This window comes from Macaca mulatta, chromosome 5 (genome assembly GCF_049350105.2).
Source record: "Macaca mulatta isolate MMU2019108-1 chromosome 5, T2T-MMU8v2.0, whole genome shotgun sequence".
NCBI lineage: Eukaryota > Metazoa > Chordata > Mammalia > Primates > Cercopithecidae > Macaca > Macaca mulatta.
Genome location: NC_133410.1, coordinates 7209384 through 7234917, shown reverse-complemented (window position 1 = coordinate 7234917; position 25534 = coordinate 7209384). Strand labels below are relative to the sequence as shown.

At 49.8% G+C, this 25534-nt stretch overlaps 2 protein-coding genes across 8 annotated transcripts in view; one reads left to right on the top strand and one right to left on the bottom strand.

The window, feature by feature from the left end:
* The window catches only part of EVC (EvC ciliary complex subunit 1), a 92929-nt gene extending 85435 nt beyond the window's left edge, over nucleotides 1-7494 (top strand). For 4 of the 6 annotated variants that reach the window (XM_015137932.3, XM_001093155.5, XM_078003151.1 and 1 more), the window contains 4 exons: nucleotides 2084-2210; nucleotides 3422-3515; nucleotides 4234-4345; nucleotides 4848-7494. In XM_015137932.3, coding sequence (XP_014993418.3) covers nucleotides 2084-2210; nucleotides 3422-3515; nucleotides 4234-4345; nucleotides 4848-4932 — 418 coding nt within the window. In that variant the 3' untranslated portion in view covers nucleotides 4933-7494. The remainder of the gene's footprint in view (nucleotides 1-2083; nucleotides 2211-3421; nucleotides 3516-4233; nucleotides 4346-4847) is intronic. The other 2 variants (XM_078003150.1, XM_078003148.1) reach the window with 1 other exon arrangement.
* A 6536-nt stretch (nucleotides 7495-14030) lies between these two features.
* Nucleotides 14031-25534, bottom strand: part of CRMP1 (collapsin response mediator protein 1) — a 72120-nt gene continuing 60616 nt past the window's right edge. Inside the window, exons 12-14 of one of the 2 annotated variants that reach the window (XM_028848101.2) lie at nucleotides 21891-22070; nucleotides 18812-18977; nucleotides 14031-15099 (exon numbers count right to left, since the gene is read on the bottom strand). In XM_028848101.2, coding sequence (XP_028703934.1) covers nucleotides 15008-15099; nucleotides 18812-18977; nucleotides 21891-22070 — 438 coding nt within the window. In that variant the 3' untranslated portion in view covers nucleotides 14031-15007. 2 annotated transcript variants of the gene reach the window in all.

Below are 25534 nucleotides of genomic sequence, written 5' to 3'. Positions count from 1 at the left end.
TTTGCCTCAGTCTCCCAAGTGGCTGAGATTACAGGTGCCCACCACCACACCCAGCTAATTTTTTTTTTTTTTTTTTTTTGCATTTTTAGTAGAGATGGGGTTTTGCTGTGTTGGCCAGGCTGGTCTCAAACTCCTGACCTCAGGTGATCCACTCGCCTTGGCCTCCCAGTGCTGGGATTACAGGTGTGAGCCACCATACCCGGCCATCACTCCACTTGCTGCGTCCATGTGCACACATTATTGAGCTCCCACTCATAACTGAAAACATGAGATCTTTCTGTTTCTGAGTTGTTTCACTTAAGAAAATGGCCTCCAGTTCCATCCACGTTGCTGCAAAACACATGATTTCATTCTTTTTTATGGCTGAGTAGTATTCCATTACGTATATGGACCACATTTTCCTTATCCAGTCCTCCACTGATGGACACTTCAGTTGATTCCATATCTTTGCCATTGTGAATAATGCAGTAAACACACGAGAGCAGGTATCTTTCTGATATATTGATTTATTTTCCTTTGGGTAGATACCCAGTAGTGGGATTGCTGGATCAAATGGTCATTCTATTTTTAGTTCCCTGAGAAATCATGCTATTTTCCATACAGGCTGCACTGATGTACATTCCCACCAGTGGTGCTAAGTGTTCCCTTTTCTCCACATCCTCACCGTGTTATAGTTTGTCTTTTTAGCGATAGCCATTCTAACTGGGGTAAAATGATCTCTCCTTGTGGCTTTAATTTGCATTCCTCTGATGATGGGTGATGCTCAGCGATTTTTCACGTGCTTCTTGGCCATTTGTGTGTCTTTTTTTTTTTTAAGAATGTCTGTTCATGTCCATAGGCACGGTTTCTAGTGGAACTCGGCCTCCTTGAAGGTGTGAGAGAGGCTGCACCCTGGAGCGCTGGCCTCAGCTGTGCCACATGAGTGATTTGTTTACTGTCCACCCCCCTTCCTGCCACTCAAACTAGAGCTCCATGAGGACAGGGACTGTGAGTCTCTGTTCACACCTGTGTCTCAGAACCCAGCACAGCACTTGACAGGCCAGAAATACTTTAATGTATGAATGAGTGCATGGATGGATGGAGGGAAGGAGGGAAGGAGGGAGGGGTGGAGGGATGGATGACGGGGTCTTGTAGGATGCACAGGAATTTGCTGGGCAAAAACACAGAGATGAAAGGTGTTACTGGCAGACAGAAGAGCATGAGGTAGAAGCAGGGTGGCATTTTCACACCTCCGGGCACTCCACACGCACAGCTGCCTGTCCATGCTAAAGGTGGCCCTGCCTTCAGGTCTGGAAATTTGAACCCTTTCAGAAAATCTGCCCTAAAAGATGGGAGGGAAGCAGGCAGGCAGGGAGTAATAATGGAAACAGGGTGGCTGGATTTGGATGTTCCTGTTTGCTGAGGAACTGAGGGCATCCAGAGAGGTGGGTGGGCCCTGGGGCTCAGGGACCTGGCCTCTGCTCCAGCTCTGTCCCCCTCTCTGAGAGTAACAGGGCTGCCTGCCATATTTGGGATTTCCCAGAGGCTGCATCCCAAGAAGCTTCTCATTTTACAAGGGAGGAGCCAGGGCAATTCTGAGATTTAAAATCAGGGATGGGTAGCGGGTAGGCCTCTGCTCCTTTTAGAAGAATGCCCCTCCCTGGGGGTAAGACTGTTTTCTCATGAGAAGATGCCACCTTCTGCTCAGCCACCTCACAGATGTGTGTCCTCAGGGAGGCCCCCACCTCTCTGGGCTTCTTCCCCCTGGCTTTTCTACTCTGCTGCTGGTGTCATGAAGCTCCTCCAAAGATCACATGGAAACTGTGGGCAGGACTCTGTAAACTTCCATGTTGTAAAGGGCGTCCGCTTTGCTGGAGAGGCAGCTGCCTGCGGGGACTGGAGCTGGAGCTACTGTGAATGGTGCCCCTGATGGCCAGGCCCCTCTTGGGGCTCCCAGGGGTCAGCGGCCTCCCTGCCTTCCTTGTCCCTCCTTCCCTCCCTCCCTTCTCCTTCCTTCCCTCCCTCCCTCTCTTCCTTCCTTCCTCCCTTCCTCCCTCCCTTCCTGCTTACCTGCCTCCCTGCCTGCCTGCCTTCCTCCCCGCAGGATGCTGTCCCAGCAGAAGAGGTTCCTGGCCCAGTTCCCGGTGCACCAGCAGATGCGTCTGCACGCCCAGCAACAGCAGGCAGGAGTCATGGACCTTCTGGAAGCCCAGCTGGAGACCCAGCTGCAGGTACAAGTTACAGAACTGGGCCTTCAAAAAGCAGTGGTTGACAGAGGAGCAGAACTAGCAAAAGCCAGCCTGTGACCGTGGGTCAGCCATGGGGACTGTTGTGAGGGGACTCCTTGGTCCCTGCACTTCCCTGTCTGTGGCATCGTTGACCCGCCAAGTCTCAGCTGCTAAGGGTGCGTCAGCCTCACCTTGGGACCCTGAGCCCCTGGAGGGCAGGTGTGGCCTGTGTGGATCCCTCCAGTGGCTGCAGCACCCCAAGCAGGGCCAGGCCCTGAGCAGCTGGTCAGGCCTCATCTATGGACCTGACAGAGAATTGGGCAGTTCCCTGTGTGTGCATGGCCACCAGGAGGCTTCCGGTATAATGGTGACCTCTGTGTCACTCAGGCAGTGTTGGCGGTAGCTAAAGTTTACACTTTATTTACAGCAAACAGGAAGCTCAGCTCTCATGATAGAAAGTGCATATTTCATCACAGAAAATCCCATCTGTGTGAGGTTCTACAGTGAGATGTAAGGTGAGAGTATAAAGTGTGGCTAAGCAAAGTGGCTGCCTTTAAAAAAATCAAATCTTCCAGAATGGAACCATTTCGCAGAGTGTTGGCTCTTTCTGAGTGTTCTCCACTGGCGATGGCAATCGCAGAGTACAATGATAACAATCCAGCAGTGGTGCTGATAGGTACTTACTGAGGGTCTATGATAGACAGTCATGAGCTGAGAGCTTTACACACTTTCCAACAAAAGAGATGACTGCTACTGTCCCCATTACAGATGGACAAACTGAGGCACACACGGGTTAAGTTGCTATCCAGGGTCACACAGGTAATGCGTCATGGAACTCTGGTGTGTCTGTTTACACCACGGTGTTGGCAGTTAAGAGCCCAGCCGGTGGAGTCGGGCAGAAGCGGGTCCCATCCTATTCTGCTGCACCTGCTCCGGGCAGGTCACTGAGGCCCTCTGACCTCAGTGTACTCTGTCAACTGAAGACCGATGGCCGGTGTGAGTGAGGACCCACAGTTACGCAGCAGGAGCTGGTAGATGTCAGTGCATCCTCCTGCTCCTCTCCTCTCTGGGATGTATCTTAGAAAATTCTCCTCCACGTTGGGGACACGGTGGCCAGCCTCGAGTGTCAGACTTCACCAAGGGGAGAGGGATTTAGAGAAGTCCGGAAGGCAGAGGGAGGTCCAGCTGAATGCTCCTCTCTGCTTGCATTTCAGGAAGCTGAACAGAACTTCATCTCCGAGCTGGCAGCCTTGGCCCGAGTGCCCCTCGCTGAAAGCAGACTGTTCCCCGCTAAGCGTGGGCTGCTGGGTGAGTCGCAGATGCTTGCGCTGCAGCGGGAAGCGCTCTGGGCTGAGAGATGTGGGTTCTAGTTCCACACTGGCTGCTCACTCGCTGTGTGGCTTTAGGCATTGTGCCTAGCCTCTCTGGGCTTTTGTAAGTGAGCAGGCTTGGCTAGGCCACCCCGCAGGCCCGCTTGCTCTCTAGCATTGGATAATTCCAGTTCCTAGGTCTGGTGTTCACTGGCCGTGTCTCCTTACTGACTCCATTTTTCCATCTGCCAAGTGGGGATAATAAGCCCTCCTCCCACCCCTACCAGCGACAACTTCAGTGACATCACAGGATGTTTTAGCCTGGTAATGGGAGAGCGACTCAAAAGGTGGTATGAGAACACAGAGATCTGTTAAAACAAAAGCTATCACACTGGTGCTGCGTTTTCAGTTGCTTGCTGCTTCGTTAAGTCTTCCAGTCAGCTGAGTGGAGTGGAAACCCAGTGGGAACCTAGCAGACTGCAGCTCAAGCCACGGCTCTGCCACTTACTGGCTTGTGCAGGCTTGGGAGAGTACGTCACCTTCCCGGGCCTCAGTTTCCTCATTAGTTGAGTGGCTGTAATAGCATAAGGTACCAAGCACCCATTTGGCCCACACAACATGCTCAAAAACGTCAGGCTGGGTTGGCGTGAGGTTGCAAGAAGTTGTCACTTGTCTAAAGTCGCAGAGCCATGCCTGAGTTCATCTGTCCTCTACAGAGAAGCCCCTAAGGACTAAAAAGAAGAAGCCCCTGCCCCGGGAAAGAGGGGACCTGGGGGTGCCCAACGATGAGGACCTCGCCTCCGGGGACCACACCTCAGGCTCACTCAGGTACGACTGGGCCCCGGGCCTATTGCCTGTGGCTGGGTTTGGTAAATGCACTCAGCTGCTATGTGTCAAAAGTCTGGGCAGGAAAATCAGTCCCCTCAGAGGCATTAAATGTGAAGCTTCAAGAAATGATGGATATGAATGCAATTTGTGGGCAGTAAGCCATGATGATAGCAGGGGTGCCACATGGCTGATACCCTTCCTGTTTGTGTCTCATTTGGCCAGATGAGCCCTGACCTACCTCCATGCCCCACTGGCATCCAGCCTGAAGTGTTGGGCAGTCCCCTGTTTGACCAGGGCTGGCTGTGGTCATGGCACTTGCATGACCTCCTACCCAAGAGAGGGAAACAGGGATTCTATTTGTTTCTTAATGACCCATGTCAAAGTGAAAATTGTTTTGACCACCTCTGGCTGCATTTTCATTTAATCCGATTGGGTAAGTTACGGCATCAGGATGGGCATGGAGTCAGCATCCTGACTGGCTGCCTTTCTTTCCTGTTTTCAGCAGGAAAAGGCTGAGTCAGCAAGAAAGTGAAGCTGGGGACAGTGAGAACTCAAAGAAGATGCTAAAGAGAAGAAGCAACTTGTAGTTTAAGACCAGACAGCGGGACAGGACCCAAAGCCCTGGGTCTGGGTGTGAACTCCGCCTTCCCTCCCACAGCGCCTACAGGTGGCGAGGAGGGAGAGGACAGTGGCATCTCTACATCACAGGCTCCTCTGAGAGGGATGGAGAAAGACTAGAAATGTGCCCTAAAAGCATAAATGAGTATGGTGGGTGCTGTCACCTGAGAAAACTAGGCATTCCCATGTTGGAAACACGTCTGTGTGAGTTTGCATCTCATTTGGCTTGGAGCGGTGGCTTGATGCCTCATGGATCCTTCTCCCCCAGGAGGGATGTCTTGAGGGGTCCGAGTCTCAGGCCAAGGACCCCTGATGCAGACCCTGCAATCCCTGGGCTGGAGGCCTGTCCTGGCCCACCTGGAGCTGAGGACACACAGATACATAATGACACCTGCAGAAATGTATTCTCTGAGGACACTTAGAATATGAGGAAGAGGGTGTGGCCCCACCCTCGCTTCACCTGTGGGGTGGCTTCTTCCAGACAGCAGACCCCCTCCCCCTGCAGAGAGATGTCATGGGGGTGCCTGCTCTCCCGGATAGATGCTGAGAGCATCCAGAAGCTTCCAGACCAGCTCCTTGTCCACCACAGCCAGGAGAGGCCTTTCCCACCTGGAGAGAAGCGAAGCTTCCAGACCAGCCCCTCACACCACAGCCAGGAGGGACCTTTCCCACCTGGAGAGAAGCTTCCAGACCAGCCCCTCACACCACAGCCAGGAGGGACCTTTCCCACCTGGAGAGAAGCTTCCAGACAAACCCCTCACACCACAGCCAGGAGAGGCCTTTCCCACTTGGAGAGAAACTTCCAGACCAGCCCATCTCACCACAGCCAGGAGAGGCCTTTCCCACCCTGAGAGAAACTTCCAGACCAGCCCCTCATACACTACAACCAGGAGGGGACTTTCCCACCCTGAGAGAAGCTTCCAGACAAGCCTCTTGTCCACCACAGCCAGGAGAGGCCTTTCCCACTTGGAGAGAAACTTCCAGACCAGCCCATCTCACCACAGCCAGGAGAGGCCTTTCCCACCTGGAGGGAAAATTGTTCCTTTCGTGGAGGTTAGGGACCGTCACCCTCAGCACTGTGAACATTTCGGGCGAGATCATTCTTCAGGGGAAGGAGCTGCCCGGAGCATCACAGGATGTTCCAGTGCCCCGGCCTCTGCCCACCAGATGCCAGCACTCCCACCAGTCGTGGCAACCAAGAATGTCGCCAGACACTGCCCTGTGTCCCCAGGATATCACCCACTGCGCTGAGTCAAAGGGTGCCTGCCCTTGTCAAATCCAGGACATAGGCGTGGACATGTCCACAAATCCCCAGAACCTAGTGAGCCCTCTGGCTCTGGGAGCCTCTCTCAGGGATTTGCTGGGCCATTTGTGACTTCTCATTTCTTAAAACCCGAAATAGACTCTCTTAGTCAGGAACGAGTGACTCTTTCCCAGAAGTGGCCAAAACTTAGTATCAGCGTGCTTTCTTCAATTTCCTCACCCATCAGCCAGTGGGCTCTCCAAAGTTAACCGACAGCTCCCTCTTGTGGTTCACTAAAGTATTTCATTATTCCATGGAGTTGTGCAAAGCTGTGGCTTCCTCGGTGCAATATTCTCAGAACCTGCTTTGCATAGAAATCCCTTTTTTTTTTTTTTTTTTTTTTTTTGAGACAGAGTCTTGCTCTGTCGCCCAGGCCGGAGTGCAATGGCACGATCTTGGCTCACTGCAAGCCCCGCCTCCTGAGTTCAAGCGATTCTCCTGCCTCAGCCTCCCCAGTAGCTGGGACTACAGGCATGTGCCACCACGCCTGGCTAAATGATTTTGTATTTTATTTTAGTAGAGACGGGGTTTCGCCATACCGGCCAGGCTGCTCTCGAACTCCTGACCTCGATCACGGGACCCCTCTCCTCTAAGAAGGCTCCTGGCTGTCTCCCCGCCACCAAGCTTGCGGCCAGACTCCCTGGCTGTTGCATGGAGCATTTTGCTTCCGGGGTGGCTTCCTCAGCCAAAGGGAATGTGTCATTTGCTGCTCGACCCTGCCCCACCCTTGCCGCCCAGCTGTTGTGCTGGGCACAGTCTGGGGCACAAGCCTCCATGATGAAGACACATGGGCTGTCGGTGCTTTCATCCGTCACAAACTGGCACCTGTACCTGCCAACGGGAGCATGATGGGGACTTCCACGCTGGAATTGCTCCCTGATTAAAATGAGATATGGCTATCTGGAAGACACTGCATGCCAGCCAGTGTACCTGGGCACAGACTCGGGGCCACCCTGGAGCTGATGAAGGCTTGAAGGATGGAAGGGCTGAGCCACACGAAGGCAACACTCAGGGCCAGGGGAGAGAGAAGAGGATCAGCAGTGCAGCCCCAGGATGCCTCTCAGGTGCCCTGCCTCCACTTTGGTTACCATCCCCAGTTCTTATTATGGGCTGTGGGCTGTTATGGTGATGGACGGATGTGAATTTGGAAGGGGACCATGAGAGATGATGTATTATGATGAATTCATGAATTAATTCTTTGGTGAAAGTAGCACCCTCTGGCCTGAGACCCCAGGATGAAGCCAGTGCGGTTCTTTGTACCCTCCCAGGGTGAGTGCACTCTCCCAGGGCCCTCCCGGCCAGCCAGGGGTCACGTTCTGCACAGCGTTCCTCCTGAGGCCCTGGCCAGGGCGGTGCTGATCTTGCTGCCTCTCCTGCTCCCGCCGTCTGCCCATCACATGTTCTCCAACACAAATCTGCCTGGCCTTATGGGCGGCGTTCCCTGGCTCTTAGGAGAAAAAGCCAGATCTTTACCATGGACCATGAGGCCCAGAGAGGTCTAGGCTGAGCCCACCCCTGTGGCCCAGCAGACGCCCTTCCCCTTCACACCCGGCCCCTGTCTCCTCTCATGGCCTCACGTGGGCCACACCCCTTCCCCGCACTGGGCCTTTGCTCGTGATGTGCATTCTGTCTGGAAGACCCCTGCCCCCTCCCCAGCCCTCTGCCCAGTGGCTCCTAGCCACTCCTCACATGGAGGCAGGACTCACATCTCCAGAGATCCCCCTCTACCCCAACCCTGAACAAGGTCAGGGCCCCCCTTAGACTCTAGGTCCTGTGTGCTTTTGCTGCTGGGATCGGGGTTGGGGCGAGACAAATAACCTTCCTCTATTTCTTGTCCAAGTTCAGAACTATACACAGAGGTGTACAGTGAGACCCACGTAAACAACCCCACGAAACCCAACTCAACCGGCCCTTACCCAGATCCTCCACATGTCCCAGGCCTCCCTAGTGTCACCTGACATGCAGTGGCATCAGCGGGAAAGGGAACAGTGGTCTTAAGGATTGCAGCTAAAAGATCTGACTGTGGCATTGTAAGCTATAAGGAATGTGTTGGTGAACCTGTGGCTAAGGCCAATCCCGGGCCTTGGTGGGGTCTGTGCACAGGTGTCAGAAGTGTGACTTCCATTAGCTTTACAGTGAATCAGCTGTGGGGCACAGAGGGCAAGCTTTTCCTCCACCCTGTGAAGGCTCCTTGAGAAAGAACTGACCAAGGCAGACCAATAGGAAAAAGAAAAGCATTCCAATGTAATGTGCGTGGCAGGGGGAATTGCAGGAGAGTGACGGCCGCACAAACCAGTGAGGTCCAGGTGCTTCCACACCCCTCCTCATAGGGAGTCGGGAAATGGGGGAAATGTGACTGTTTAGAGGGTAAAACATGATTTATAGGGGGAACGAATTGATCCAGAGGCAGGCACTGTCTTGGGAGTAATCCTTTCCAGACTGGCCAGTCAGGTATTTCTCCTCCTCCCCAAAGAAGATTAAAAGAGAGAGAGGGAGAGGGGCCGGGGAAGTCCCCTGTGCTCTCCCCCAGACAGTGGAAGCCCCTCCCTCTATGGAGACCAGAAGAGTGGGAGAGGGGATTCTCTATTCTCCCCTAAATGTTTCCTCTATAGCCCTTAACAGAGTGTGCAATTTGGTGCTTTGAGGAATCATTTGATTTGCACCTGACATCCCCCCTGGAATGTACACCATTGACCGGCCACATGCCACCTGGTGTATAACAGGCATTCATGGTCACCTGGTGGAAGGGAGGGAGGGAGGCCTGGGAATATTCCTTTCCTCCCGTGGCATATGGATTGGAAGGAAGGGAGGGAGGAAGGCTGAGTATATACTTTCCTCCTGTGGTGTATGGATTGGAAGGGAAGGAGGGAGGGAGGGAGGCTGGGAATAAGTTCTTCCCGTGGCATATGGATTTGGCTGTGTGTCAGCATTACCCAGGGGCTCATTAAAAACATTCTTAGCCCCATCCCAGAGATCCTGAGTCAGCAGATTGGACAATCTATTTTTTCCCCACTGGGCTCCCGCTGATGGGCTTGGTCCATTTCTTGATGCACCTCCTGCCCTCCAGCATGGCCTGCAATGCAGCCACCGGACTTGGTCTGAGGTCAGCTCTTCATCCGCCTTGTTCTGGCTGTGGTGGCTATGAACATGTACCTCTTGGGTCCTCAACAGCAAGGAGCAAAAACAACCAACATCCTGGGGATTTCCTGCCATGCTCAGAAATCCTTCCCTGTGTGAGCGTGGAGGTCACACTTCCTGCAGGGTGCTCCCAGTGCCTGCATGAGGCAGGGATATGGAGGCCTCCTGAGTCCGCATGACAGGGCTCCTCCAGAGGACAGCCTGGGCTCCAGGACCTCTTGCTCTACCTGCTGAGACTTAGAACTGTGCAGCCCCAGAGTCTTGCTTCCCTCCCTCCTTTCTTCACTCTCTTCCCTCCCTCCCTCCCTTCTTCCCTCTCTTCACTCCCTCCCCTCCCTCCGTTCTTTCCTTTCCTCCTCTGTCCTTCTTTCCTCCCTCCCTCCCTTCTTGCCCTATCTCCCCTCCTTCCCTCCCTTCCCTTCTTCCCTCTGTCCCCTCCCTCTCTCCCTCCATCATGGGGCTCCCAGCTGCATCACAATCTGTGGACTCTGCCTCCTCTGGCTCCCTCCTCATTTCCCCTCACAGGTATTTCCCCTAATACACATCTCACCCACATCTAATCCTGGCTCAGTGTCTGCGTCTCAGAGGACCTGGACTAAGGCACTTGCCGTCTCAGGCTTAGGGACCCTTCAACCTCCTGAGAACTCTGGGCCCAGGCAATCCTAGAGAACTGGCTCCTGTCCATGTTCTCCTTTCTCTGGAAACTGCTTAGACACCTCCTTCATGCTCTGAGCAGAGGCAGGACAGGTCAGGAGAAGGAATAGGGTGAGACCCCAGCCTGAAGGTCACAGGGACACCTGGTCCAGGAGAAATCCCCTGCAGCAGGCATTTGCTCACATGGCTACAGGTGAACGCTGGGATACGGAGTGTTCTTTTTTGCTACGAAACTAGAGTCATGGAGGTCCTGGTCAACATTCTTCCTTCCAAATACAATGGCCTGGATGGGGGAGGGCAGTGGCTACAGAGGCTTCCTGCTTCGTGTTGGGGGTCTTGTCCATTGCAAACTGGCACCAGCCGGGACCCCAGGCTACCCACGTGGTGTTTGGCTCCTGTCTGATAGCGAAAGGCTTTGAAGACCACATCCAGGCATAATGGATAGCCAGGCTGCCTGAGTGGTTTGATAGATCTCCCAGAAAACTCCCAGATGGACCCTGGACACCTGGCACAGCCATGCCACAGCTTTCCTCCTCCTGGGAACAGGCTACCAGTGAGAGGCTTTTACTCTGAAGCCAGGTGCACCAGGGCCCCGGGATCCTTTCCTCTAAAATCTCTGCAGGTCTGAGCTAAGAGAAAAATAGAAACCTCAAGTTGCTAAGAGCCCCTTTTGCTTAGGAAACTTCATGCTTTTTCACTTCATAAATGGACTTGATTGGAATGAACGTTTAGGCAAATAACATTGTCAATGGGCATCATCAAGGCCACATTCTGCCTTGGAAAGAGTAACACAGAGGAGGGTTACGTGCTTTTGTCAGAAGAGTAGCTCTGTTGAGTCTATAGAGATTTGGCCACAGGCTAAGGGTAGCACCTTCTCTTGTCCACTGTTTACAATCAAGGTGGTCAAACCAACCCTGGGGGCTAGAACATGGTAGACCCTGCTGGTGACATCTGAAAATGGTTTGGCTTTACGTAGACGAGGGAAGAGTATATGCAAAGACCTTGCCCATTCTGTCTCACTTTTAAGAGTCAATATGCAATCTGGAGGCAAAGATAGACAAACCAACTGATATGGTTTGGCTGTGTCCCCACCCAAATCTCATCTTGAATTGTAGGTCCTATAATTCCACGAAGTGGGAGGGACCTAGTGGGAGATAACTGAATCATGGGGGCAGTTTCCCCGCATACTGTTCTTGTGGTAGTGAATACGTCTCAAGAGATCTGATGGTTTATAAGGGAAAACCCTTTTCACTTGGTTCTCATTATCTCTCTTGCCTGCCATCATGTAAGATGTGCCTTCTGCCATGATTGTGAGGCCTCTCCAGCCACGTGGAACTGTGAGTCCATTAAACCTCTTTTTCTTTATAAATTACCCAGTCTTGGGTATGTCTTTATCAGCAGAGTGAGAACGGACTAATACACCAACAAATGCAGAGGGGCCAGAACCAGCCCCTCCTGGGACATCAGAGCCAATGGTTAAGTGCTCTGGATCCAAGCCCATTTACTTCATGTTGATAGGTTGAAATTGGCCATGGCGAGAGACTTACGTTGAAACTTAATACCCAATGTGGCAGTACTGAAAGGTGTGCCCTGCTAGAGGTGATTGGGTCATGAGGGCTCTCCCTTCATGAATGGATTAATTCATTCATAGATTAGTGTATTAATGAGTCAATGGATTAATGTGTTATCATGGGAGTGGGACCAGCAGCTTTGTAAGAAGACGAAGCGAGACTTGAACCAATACACTCAGCCCCCTCACCATATGATGCCCTGCACTGCCTTAGGACTCTGCAGAGTCCCCACTAGCAACAAGGCTCTCACCAAATGCACCACCACCACCCCAACCTTGAACTTCTCAGTCTCAAAGTCTGTAAGAAACAAATTCCTTTTCTTTATAAACTACCCCATCTCAGGTATTCAGTTACAGTGATGCAAAATGGACTAAGACAGAAAATTGGTACCAGAAGTGGGGTTCACAGAACCTAACTAACACTACAAACAAGGGCTTTCTACCCCACCCACCTTCACCCATTGTTCAACATTGATTTGGCAGCACACTTCTGGACCACTGAATCAGAAGGATCCACACAGATATAATCACCTGACTTACAACAAAGGCCCCACTGCATCTTAATGGGGGAAAGAATAGTCTTCGCAATAAATGGTGTTGGGTCAATGGGAGATGATATGGGAGATGGAGAACCTTCAGTCCTACCTTATATTGTACATAAAGATTATTGAGAGATGGCTCATAGACCTAAATGTGAAAAATTAAACTTATAGAAAAAACCTAGAAGACTACTGTGGTAGGCAGAATAATCCTCGCCATCCCTGCCACCAAGATGACCACATCCTAGTCCCTGGGCCTGTGAGTATGTTATGTGACATGGCTAAAAGAATTGGGGTGCAGATGAATGAATGAGAATAAATAGCCTTCCTCTAAAACTTTCTGAGAAACTCTCTCTCCCTCCTTCCAAGATCTCAAGAGGTAAAAGGAAGTCACATGCCTTAAAAGGAGTGTTGCAGCTTAGTCGCCAAGAACTAAGGATTATCTGAGCCACCAGGTCTCCTATCCCCGGTAACTGTGCCTCTTGGAGGTGCTGGGGAACCTGAAGTTCGACATGGGCTCCAGATTATGCTGGCTGGACAGTGGTTCCCATGACCTGGGAGTCAGGCAAGCACCCCATCAGAGTCTGTCTTAGAGAAGGTGCTAGGGCTGCTTCTGCTTCCACTTCCACCCTGACAGGACTGAGGAGGTGAGGCCCAGAGAGCAGACTGGATAACTTCATCCTGCTAACTTTACTCTTCTGGAAGTTTCCCTTTATTAGTCCAAATGGGCCAAAGCTGAACATCAAAAATCCTTACCATCCATTCTTGGTCTTTCCATCCAAAAATCCTTACCATCCATTCTTGGTCTTTCCATCCAAAATTCCTTACCATCCATTCTTGGTCTTTCCATCCAAAAATCCTTACCATCCATTCTTGGTCTTTCTCAGTAGTTAGTTAACCTTGTTTCAAGGAAGTCTATAACTGACCCTGAGCCAGCACTTCTTTAAACCTTAACGAAGGTATCCACACGAAGCTGAGGAGTAGGGGAGGAGAAGGACACATGAAAAGCACTGAGTTGATATGGGAGCAGACCATCCAAAGCCATCTGCCTCAAATGTCCTTGGAGCTCAGTAATTAGGAGCAAGGAGCTTTGGACTAGGGCCCAAAGTGCCTGGGTCCTAGATTCAAATCCTGGTCCCATCACTTCCTAAGTGTGTGATCCTAGACAAGTTATTGATCTCGCTCTGACTCAGTTTCCTCATTTGTACAATGGGGATTATAATCCCTACCTCATAGAGCACCTGGCATATAGCAAGCACTACACAGATATTAACCCATGTATTTATCATTTCCGCCAACTTCATCACCAACACCACCATCATCATCATCACCATCATCACCACTATTGTCACCATCATCACCATCACTGTCATCACTATTATCACCATTACCACCATCATTACTGTCACCACCATCATTGTCATCACTATTACTAATAGCTAATGGAAGCAAGCAACTTTGCCTGGTGTTTTGCCCCTCCTTTATTGTATCTCTAGCTCATGGAAATGGAGGGAATAAATGTGAAGTTTAGGAGACTGAAGTTTCCAGTCTGAGGCTGATCCATACAATATAAGAAGAAAGAGAGCCAGTAAAGGCCAAACAGAATGGAATAGATGCAAGAGTTGAGCCTATTTTGTGGAAGCCCGCCCATCAGCCATCTTCCCTCTCTTCTCCTCCTTGGGTCTCAGGAACTCAGCCTTCAGAAGTCATGAACTAAACCTCTCCTCCCACCCCCACATCCACCAGTCTGTAAGAGTGAGTCCTCAGGAAGCAGCCGCCACCATTCATTACCATGTGGGGGGACTGCCAAGTATTTGTACACAATCCAGATACTACCACTGAAATCAAAGTGCCCCAGTCAGGTCAGTGGGCAGTTCATTTTCTTTATTTTTTCACAAGCTTTGAATTCAGAAATAAGAGCCACAACAAGTTGGTTGTTAAGTAAAAATGGGAGTGATTACAAAGGAAAACTTTGTACAAAACTTTAAAAATCTGACTGCCCCATCAACTGCCTCGGAGGGACCAGGACTCAGGCCACCCAGGGGCAGCCATCACCCCCCCATTGTCAGCCCCGAATGGGGATGGGGAGACCTCTTTCTGAGTGTGAACCTGGCTCGGCCTGAAGCCTAGAGCTGGCTTGAAGAACACACACAGACCAGAAGACAGCACGGTGAGTTACAAGTGCCACGGAGACCAGGGTTTCTGACACAGGATGTGGAGGATGCTTCTTTGCAACCTAGTGCAAGGCTTCCCCTGCCATTCCGAGAATTCACGGATCTCACGGGTGGGGGTGGGGCGAGCTTCTTTCTAGTGTGGACCAGAGGTGGGGGCAATGAGTAAACATCTTCACTGCAAGAGGTTTGGGACTGTCTCTCAGGGCTTGAGGTCTCGGCATCGTGTCTCAGTCAGTCCTTGGCGATGTCCCCTCAGACGCACTCACAGACTTGCATACGTAATTTAGTAACATGCATCAACTATCCTAGAACATCTACAGGGTGCAAAGGAACCACCACTCAGAGAATCATGGAGCCAGTGGAGTTAGAAGTGGAAGGGACAGAACAAGACAATGCTAAAACCTGTGGTTCACTAGGAAGGGGGAATGAAAACACCATGCTCCGAGGTGGATTCAGCATGAACACAACTGTGGGGCAAGGAATTTCCAAGCAAACACACCACACTAGTACCACTTCTTCCTAAACAGAAAAGGGAAAGAGCATCCTTCGACTTCCCCCTCCCTCCATCAGCACCAACTAAAACTGTGGGTTTCAAATACACTGACAGGAAAAGGGATGGACATGATTCCCAGAATCCTTCACGCTAGCTCCTCTGCGCATCCGCGTTCAACCGAGGCTGGTGATGTTGGAGCGGCCACCAGGGGGCGCCACGATGCGGTGGCCGGTGCGCCTGGGATTGTTGTCATCTATCTGGGCACCTGAAAGAGAGCGCCAGTCGCTGCTGGATGGGATCGGTTAACATCAGCTCCACGCTGTTCCTGGAGGCCATGTACTCTGCCATGCCCCGCACCTTAGCAGAAGCCATGACCCCTCCCCGTCTTCAGGTGTTCTCCACTGGACCGACCTTCATTCAGGGCTCAGTCCAGGACCAGCCATGGGAAGCCCCCCTGGCCTCTGCAGAGTCCACTGCTCCCTCTTCTGTGCCCCTCAGTCCTTGGGCTCTCCCTCCTTCAGCCCTGACCACCTTGTGTTGTTCTTGTCAAAGTCCCCAGTAAAATCTGACATTGCTGAGACAGGTGATCAAACAAGTTACTGAGTGCCTACTGTGTGCAGGCACACATTTGGTGCTTTAACATGTTACTGCATTTAGGGCACACAATCATACTATGAAGGGGGTGTTTGTACTCCCATCTTACGGGTGAGCAATTTGAGGCTCAGGCCACGTGTCCTGCGGGACACAGGTGTTGGGTGGGGAAGCCAGGATTAAAGCCCAAACTGGTTGGTTTTCAAAGCCCGTGCTCTTAGGCACAGTGTCCCACACTCCAAAGGTATTTTACATATTGTGTGTGTGCACATTTGCATATGCATGTGCATATGTGTGTGCACGTGCATGTGAACTATGCAAGCTGGATTTACTTCCCTCGGCAATAGGTGGATCTGGAGGGGCGTGCGGTGTGCAGAGGTTCTTAATTTTAAACTTTCAAAACCAACCATTCATTCTAATTTTACGTATTCTCTTGCATAAAGATGTAAAATTCTAGCAGCAAACCCAGTGCCTGGAGCTCAACAAACATTCTATTAAATGAGTAAATCATGAAAGATGGATAATGCTGAAAGGTGGGAAGTATAGAGTTCTAATCGGGGAGGGGATGTTCAGCTGGTGGAACCAAGGAAAAGCAAAAAGATAAAAGCAAAGAAGCTGTAAGTCTGCCTTTCTTCATGGTCTAGAACACAGCCTTCCTGCACAAATAACTCACAGTCTTCCTGCATGCAACTTATCACCAGACCCTTGGCTAACGGAAAAACGTAAGTTAGCTCACTGCGTCCACAGCATTATCAGTACTGCACAAAGCCTTCTTCAGTACACAGCACAAGCACCATCCTATACAATCTCCAGCAAGCCTTTGTTTCCTTGCAGTCAGCTCCTTTCTCGCTGACCTACCCACTGCACCCTTTCGTACTTTTTCTAATAAATCTGACTTTCTTTACCTACAACGGTCTTGGTGAATTCTTTTTACTAGCTGCAGAACACTGGCCCCACATAGTTGCCACCTGCAACAGGAAGGAGACTCAAGTTTTAGTGATGTCTTGAATTTAGTAATTCCTTGAATTACTAGTAATTTAGTAATGCCTTGAATTTGGGCAATTTGGAGTAAGACACCACCCCACTCCCTTGGCCTCATTTTCTTTTCAGCACAATTAGAACAGTAGACTAGACAAGCCCATTCCAACTCTGACATTGTATGATTTGTCTATGTAAGCCACTAAGAATTTGGTTCAGAGTACTGACTTTTCTTTTCTCCCACTGTTTCACTGGTAGACAGTATATGTCTTCTTGCAATACGAGAATCCCCTAAAGGCCTGGAATCAGGCCTAGCACTTAGTACCTTTTTCCTTATAACCATCTGTACCTTGCTGGTTACGTGTCTGTACTTTGAAAATACCTGCTGGAAACCTCGTATTGAAATTTGACCCCAAAGTTGGAGGTGGGGGCTAATGGGAGGTGCTTGGGTCATGAAGGACAGATCACTCACGAATGGCTTGGCGTCAGCCTCATAGTAATGAGTGCATTCTTGCTCTGTTAGTTCTCAGAAGAGCTGGTTGTTAGAGAGCCTAGCGCCTCTGCTTCTTCCTCTGTCTTCCTCACTTGCTATATGATCTCCGCACACACCAGCTCTCCTGCGCCTTCTGCCATGCTGGAAGCAGCCTGAGGCCCTCAGCAGAAGCAGATGCTGGCACCATGCTTCTTGTACAGCCTGCAGAGCCGTGAGCCAAGTAAACCTCTTTTGTTTAATTACCCAGCCTCAGGTATTCCTTTATAGCAATGTAAATGGACAAAAACAGACACTAACCCATGCTACAGCTCTATAATGTAACAATATGCAGATATTTAAAAACGGCATCTGTGAGGTTGTTACTGATGTTGGAAAGCATCTATGCTGTTGGTACCAAATGAAGTCACCTATCAACCTGCCTTGAGGCTGGCTGAGAGTAGTGGTGCTGTGGGCCTCAGGAGGACTAAGAGTGAAACTGAGAGAACAAGGGTGGGGAGTGGCCCTTCCAGGAGGCTTTTAACTTCATTGTTATTCTTGTTCTAAGAACAATGGGGAGGAGGATTTTCTGTCCATGTTTAATTGCAATTGAGCAACGTTTAATTGCATAACTTCAGAGAAGAGGTCCAGTTGCAAACTCCTTGAGAGCGTGTGTCTTGTTGGCAACCAGACAGCTTTTCCCAGGACTGAAGCCAATCCCTGTTTTGCTGATTGAGCATCACATGACTATTAGCATTCTATTTAGGTTCCATTTTGTACAAAAATATTAAACACTGGAAGCTCTTCCATGAAAGTCTTATGGAGAGTGAGATGAATGGGGAGGCTTCCCTGATTCATGCCCCCTCTGCCTGATCACTGAATCAGACACTTCCTGAATGGATGAGAGGTTCTGCCACCACACAACCTAAATTGATACTTCATCCTCTCTCTCTCTTTGCCCCTTCCACTCTCTCTTTTGCTAAGTATATCGCCTTTCCTGACCAGGAGTTAGCAAGCTGGTCCATTGACTAAATCCAGCCCACCGTCTGTTTCTGTACAGTCCATGACCTGAGAAGAGTTTGTACATTTTCAAATGGCTATTGAATATAACATCCTAGATGTTGACATCCTAGATGTTGCCTCTTAGCTTGCAAAGCCTAAAGTATTTGCTATCTGGCCCTCTAAGAAAAAAAATCACCATAGGCTTAGTACCTAGCACAGTGTGGAACCCATGCAACGCCTCAAAGAGTTTGCAGGACAAAATTCCAATTTAACTTTCTTAACGTGTGCGTGCCTGCCCTCATGTGGCCATCTGTCGAAATTGCAGACACACTGCCCTGGGGCCTTAAGAAAGTCAGGAGGGATCAAGTAGGTATCTAATTTTGTTCCCACACATTTGTTGAGCACCAAGTCCTGGTATTTTGATACTGAATTTCTTGGGTCTTCAGTTTCCTCTTTAAATAAATAGATATAATGTCACTCTATGGAGTAGTGAGGATAAAATAAGATCACGGGTTATGAAAGTACAACACCACAGTGGGCAAACAGGCTAAAGACGTGCGCAGACCACACGCCCTGCAAATGGCAGCTACTCCCATCTCTTGCTCATCCCCACCACTTCATGTTTACCTTCATGAGGAAGAGTGAAAATGTTCCCAGTGTGTGTAAGGATGAGTACTGGGACAATTTTGGTGCCACTCTTTGTAAACCCAGGTCAGGTACCACCATGTTGCCCCCCTAACATGGACCCCCCTCTGCTTGGTGACCATACCAGCCCACTCTGCCCCACTAGTGAGAACAGGCTCGGGCAGGGCATACTCCCTTCCCTGCTTCTTCATCTAGTGTCCAAGGCCACGTGTCCATTTCCTCAGGAGCAGCAGGAAGGACTTGGCCTGAACTGCTGCACGTGTGGGGAGCCTGGGCCGCCACTCATTCCTACCTGATAAGCTGAAGTTGGACTGGTGGAGGTTTCTGATGGGCGGGGGCTGGTGTTTGGAAGGCGAAGATTTGGCTGAAGGAGCGGGAGTTGCATATTTGGGTGTAGCTGGCACCTCGTACACAGGACCGTCATACATGCCCCTGGAAACCCCTTGCAATCCAAAAACCTAAACAGAGGATGGGAGAGTGTGATTGATCGACACTGTGCACCTGTGCCTTTCTGGGCAGACAAAGCAGAGCCCTGCGGGTGAGAGAGAAACCTGAGGTCACTTCGAATGTGCATGCACACATACACAACACACACACGTATGACATGTGCACATCACACATATGCACCCACACTCACACAGGCGTTCATACACACAAGCATGCATACATACACATATACATACCCACATGCATACACATACGTAGAAGCACACACCACATGCACTCACATATATGCAGTCATGCACATATATACACATGCACATGCAGTAAATATGCCTACACAGTAGCATACACACGTGAACATGCACACACACTCTGAAACACATATACAGATATTCACACTCAAAGGCATACACTTACATATGTATACACATGCATACATGCCCACACACATACACACTCAGATATACACACCCGTATATACACTTACATACACATTCATACACATACACACAAAGCTTCATGCAGGAGGACCCCAAATGCCTTCCAAGAAGAAATCGCTTTCCCTGACACTACCGCCTACCCACCCCCGGAAAGGACCTCTGAATCCCAGACACGCAGCAGCAAAGGCCCCATCTTCATGTACGTTCTTGCAGAAGTCAATGGCAAGGCAAAGATTCAGGGGGCAGGTAGTTTGTTGGAAGATGGTTCCAGAAAGGGGGAAGAAGTGGGGAGGTGAGACAGGGAGGGAGAAAACTCAGTACAGAGGGACAAGGAGTGGGCCAGGTCTGTGGGGGGCAGGGCTGGGGACGCTGTGGGGAGCACACCTCCGCACCAGCCTGCAGGAGGATGGGGAAGGAGGACAACAGAACCACAGCCCCAGCCCCACTGGGAAAGGGCTATGGGGGCGGAGACCATGAAAGCAGCAGGGCTTCCAGGCAGGAGGCTGTCAGCCCGCTAGGAACTGCCGATAGCAGCCCAGGTGACCTCAAGGGTGGCCAAGGTTGGGAGGGCACCTGCTCCAGGCACTGGAGAACAGCATGTGTTCAGGGACCTGCCCAGGGTCCCAGCATGGGTCAGTGGCAGCGCCCTACCCCAACACGGGGCTTCACCCTCTACAGCAGGTGACAGTGTCCTGACCCCAGCCCCGGCTCCCTCCTTCTCCATAGCAGGTGACAGCACACTGATCCCCAACTCTGGGTTCCTGCCTCCCCATAGGAGGAAGCCTCAATTTTAGCACTAAGTTCAAAGACCCACCACCTGCCTATCACGTTGACGGCCCTCCCCTCTGTCCCTGGAGCCCTGCTCCCTGACTCTCTGGGTCTCATTGTATCCTGTCCGCTTTTCTCTGTGGCTTTTGCGTTGCTTCCTGGGTGAGGCCCTTCATCACTCCCTGAAGCTCAGGTGGCCAGAGGCAGGCTCTGGTGCAGGTCTCTCCCTCACCTGGCCTAGCTCCTGCAGGCGTGAAGAAATCCCCGTGCGATGGGACCCCTGGTCCTACTGCTCCTGCAAACTGCTGTCTTGGCGTTTGGGGTCACATATCTGCTCTCACGGAAGCGGACAGTTAACCGCAGGCCTCAGATTCAGACCAAGAAGGAAATGAAGCCCGCCAAGGGCTGTTTCTGCCTCTTCGGTGGGTGTCCCAGCCAGGGATTTCCAGGAGTCCCCCTGTCCACAAGTGGCCTGTCGCCTGTGCTTGGCCTTGTCCCGGATCTGACTTGTTTCTGCCCCATCCCTTGTTCCCCCATCCGGTGCGAAGCATCTGTGCAATCTGGTGTCTTTGACTTGGGTGCTACACCTTATGGAAGCTGGGGAGGGACCAAAACCAGACACAGAGCCTCGCAGTTGGGGCTGGAGCCTGGGAATGCAGGAAGGCCTCTGGACTTTTCCATCTCAATTGGTGCCACTTATGAAGCACACAAAGAGCAGGACCACACACGTACACACATACCCACACACACATGTACACACATGCCCACACACACACGTACACACATGCCCACACACACGTACACCCATGCCCACACACACATACATGCCCACACACACACAGCCCCCCCATACTCGCATATACACACACGCACACACACTCCAACACATGCACACACATCCCCATATGCCTGCATACACACGTGCACACATAACGCACACATAATGCACACATACATGCACATGCACACGCACACACACACACATTAAGCTGGCCTTTCTGGCAAACATCAGCTGTCTCATGGGGAAAGCAGGTGCCATGGGGATGGGAGGGCCTGGCTAGGGAAGATGTTGGCTACGGGTGGGAGTCTATCTCAGCTGTAAGAAAATTCCCTCCTCTGAGTTGCTCTGAAGTTAGGAATAGAGACTGCTCCTTCCCTTTGATAGATGTCCTGAGGTCAGCGCTAAGGTTGTTCAAGGAAGATAAGGAATGACAGGGCAGAAATGTCAAGGGAGGAAGGATGGGAAGAAAGGGCAGATCTGAAAGGAGCCCTGCCTGCAAGACGCCAGGGATAACGCCTTGCTCCAAAGGGCCAGACCCGAGGGTTTCTGGGCTGTGACTCTGGCTAAGTCCTTCCTGGCTCTGGGTTGCAAAAGAAGGATCACAGCACCTCCAGTGGGTGGGCAGGATTGCTTAAGATGACGCAGGACAGCGCCCAGAGTAACTTGGTAAGCATCCCTCCTATGATCCACCCACCCTCAAGGGTGCACACCCCTCTACAGTTTACAAAGCCCTGGAACTTGCGTGTCCTCATTTGATGCTCACTCCTGTCCTCAGACAGGAGCCCAGGCCAGCGTCTCAACCCACTTAACAGACAAGGAAAGGGAGGTTCCCAGAGTGATGACATTATTAACTCTGCACATGTCAGATCTCAATTCCCCAAGAGACACTGTCGGCTCTGGTCCCACAGGTGGGCCCGCTCCCCTGCAGACACACTGACCTTATTCCTGATTTTGACACGCTGGTAGAGGTGCTCCGGGAATGGCTTCCGCGGAATGAAGCGGCCCATGCCCTTGTTAACGTTGATGTTTCCATCTTCAAAGACGATCTTGCCCTGGCTGATGACCACTAGTGGCGAGCCGTGGCACTCCATGCCCTCGAAGATGTTGTACTCCACTGCCTGCACCAACAGCCTCAGCGTTACTTCCCAGGGTTTGCTCTGCTCCAACCGAGCTGTTCATAACAGCGATTTTGCCTAACATTATATCATAAGCGTGTTCCAGTGTTTTTTTTTTCCTCTCTAAAAACACCTTTTATTGACTGTCTAATATTCCACTGTATGGTCCACAATGTATGTAACCAACAGCTCACTGTTGGGCACGTAGGCTGCTGGTAGCGTTCTATAATCAAATCAATATTGTTCTGGGGCATCACGAACAGGAAGGGGGTCCCCCTGGGGTTATGCAGTGTGGCTGCTTTGACTATACTGGACATAAAAATAAATACAATGTTCTTTGTTTTATTTAAAATGTCTCTTTAAATAAAATATTTTTTTCTCTAGGATAGGTTTCTAAAATCAAATGACTGGGTGAAATAATATGAGCTGTTTTAAAGCATGTGTTCCCTATGGGCAAATTATTTTCCCAAGGGATGAAACTAACTGACACTGTATCAGCAATAAGGGAACATTTTGGCCGGGCGCGGTGGCTCAAGCCTGTAATCCCAGCACTTTGGGAGGCCGAGACGGGCGGATCATGAGGTCAGGAGATCGAGACCATCCTGGCTAACACGGTGAAACCCTGTCTCTACTAAAAATACAAAAAACTAGCCGGGCGAGGTGGTGGGCGCCTGTAGTCCCAGCTACTCGGGAGGCTGAGGCAGGAGAATGGCGTGAACCCGGGAGGCGGAGCTTGCAGTGAGCTGAGATCTGGCCACTGCACTCCAGCCTGGGCGACAGAGCAAGACTCCATCTCAAAAAAAAGAAAAAAAAAAAAAATAAGGGAACATTTCATGTTAGCGCCCTCCAGCATTGGATAATGCCATTTTTTTCTTTCTCTGCTAATTTGAAAGACAAAATAACATTTCCTTTAAAACATACATTTGACCATACACAGTGGCTCATGCCTCTAATCCTAGCTACTCAGGAAGCTGAGGCATGAGAACTGCTTGAACCTGGGAGGCGGAGGTAGTGAACCAAGATCACGCCACTGCACTCCAGCCTGGGGGATAGCGTGAGACTCTGCTTCCAGAAAACAACAACAACAAAAAATAAAACCCATATGTTCCTTCCATCACACTTCAAGTGAATACTTGAACTTGTGTGTCAACTGTCACCAGCCAACTGCTTTTATTTATTATTTTAAAAGTAGGTCACATATATGGTTGAAAAAAAAAATCAAATAGTAAAAAAGATATTTGATAGAAAGGTAAATCTGTCTTCTACTTGAGTATGAGACATATGCCTTGAAGAGTTTCTTCTGTATCTCTAGGTATGTCCAAGGCATGAATAATTGTCTGACATACACATCTCTACACAGACATTTCTCACCATATTTTTCCTTACCTCAACAATTGTTCCATATCAGCACACATACAAAACACTTTTACATTGCTATACCGTATTTCATCAGGAAGATGTACGACCATTTATATGCCCAGTTCCCAAGGATAAACAGTTGGGTCATTGCCATGCCTTTGCTAAAAATAATGCTGAAACAGATTTTGCATCCACAATCTGCACACATGAGTATGTTTTGAGATGTGGAGTCTGGGGCCAAAGAGTAAATGGATTTTCGCCTTTGATAGAGTTGCCCTCCAAAAAAAGACAACACTAGTTTCCATTTCCAACAAAACTCTGTGAGCCTACCTGACAGCCTTTGGTAAACAGTATCTTTGTATATTAAACTCCTGATCTCAGTTGCTGGCACAGGTGAAAAATACTATCTCTAGGTTGTTATTTGCATTTGTGACTGAGACTGGGTCTCTTTTTAAATCAATACATGCAGTTTCTATATTTTTTACTGTGTCACTCCGTTTTGCACATTGTTCTACTTCTCAGGGTCTTGCCACTCTTACTGATTTCTAAAAGTACACACTCAATGTTAAAGAATTTATCCTTTGTTATGTGTGTTGCAAATATTTCCTCCCTCCCTGGTCCTCTGTGTCTGGAACTCATATGAAGTAATTGTTTTTGCCACACAGATTATTTTGTATATTTTTTATGTAGTCAATGGTCAAACGGACCATTCTTTTCCTTTACCATTTCTAAGTTTTGTGTCTTGCTTAGCAAGATCCTTTCCCCTTCAAAATTATCATTTTTTTTAAAAAATGTGTGTTTTATTCTAATCCTTTCATAGTTTAATTTTATCTTGATCTTTGATCCATGGTTTGATTTCTTTGGTAGTAAATAGCAGGGCAGAGAGATGTTAAGCATCATGGGCCAGGTGTTCTAACACATTTGGATGAGTAACTATCGTTTCCCAATTCTAATTGTCTCCTTTATTGTAAGCCAAATTCTCATAGGCAGTCAGTCTATTCCTTGGCTCTCTTTTCTTGTACTCATGCCAAACTGTTTGGTTTATTGCAGCTTTATGACATGTTTTAATAACTAGGATGACTGACACTCCCGGCCCAGTCTTCCCTTTTTTCAGAACTATTTCAGCTACTCTCACATTTCCCATCTGGGAACTCTGCTTTCCTAGCTAAATAATTAAATTTTCTGATGGGATCACATCAAATTTATAGATTAGATTAGAAAGAACTGATATGTTCACTATATTGAATCTTCTCAGTGTAAAGGTCCTTGAATTTATGTAAGTCTTTAGTTTTTTATTTTTTTGGTTGGTTTGTTTGTTTTGAGACAGGGTCTCACTCCGCAGTGCAGTGGCACAATCATGGCTCACAACAGCCTCCAAGTCCTGGGCTCAAGCAATCCTCCTGCCTCAGCCTCCCAAGTAGCTAGGACTACAGGCATGCACCACCATGCCTGCTTAATGTTTTTTATTTTTTTGTACAGGCAGGGTCTCATTATGTCACCCAGTTTGGTTTCAAACTCCTAGCCTCAAGTTCCCCCACCTGAGCCTCCCAAAGTGCTGGGTTTACAGGCATGAACCACTATGCCAGACCAAGTCTTTAGTGTTTATTGCTATTATAGGATTTTGATTTCCATTCTATTTTCCAAAGTGATTTTTTGATTCTTCCACAGAAAAACTATCAATTCTTTATATTGGTTTGTAATCTGATGGTGTTTGATGATTTTTAGGTGCATTCTTGGGGGTTCCAGGCAATCACGTCTCCTACACACAGCTGTTGACACTGTGCCGGCCTCACAGGACCCAGGCAGACAGTGCATTTCCAGCGTCAGCATTTGCTAACCTAATTCTCCCTCACCCTAAAGGGGCTCCACTATGGAGTGATTCATAACTGTGCCGAGGGAAACGTGAATTGTGAATACGGAGAGGTGGTGCAAGGAACCAGTCACCCATCTCCCAGCTGAAACTGGCCAGCCCTTGGGGATCTGGGCTGCTGTCCCTACGCTTGGGTGAGGAACATGCTTTGCTGTGGTGAGAGTCTCAAGCTGCGAGATGTGAGGAGGCCCCGGTCCTATCACAAATGCCACACCCTGCATTTCACAACACCACCAAA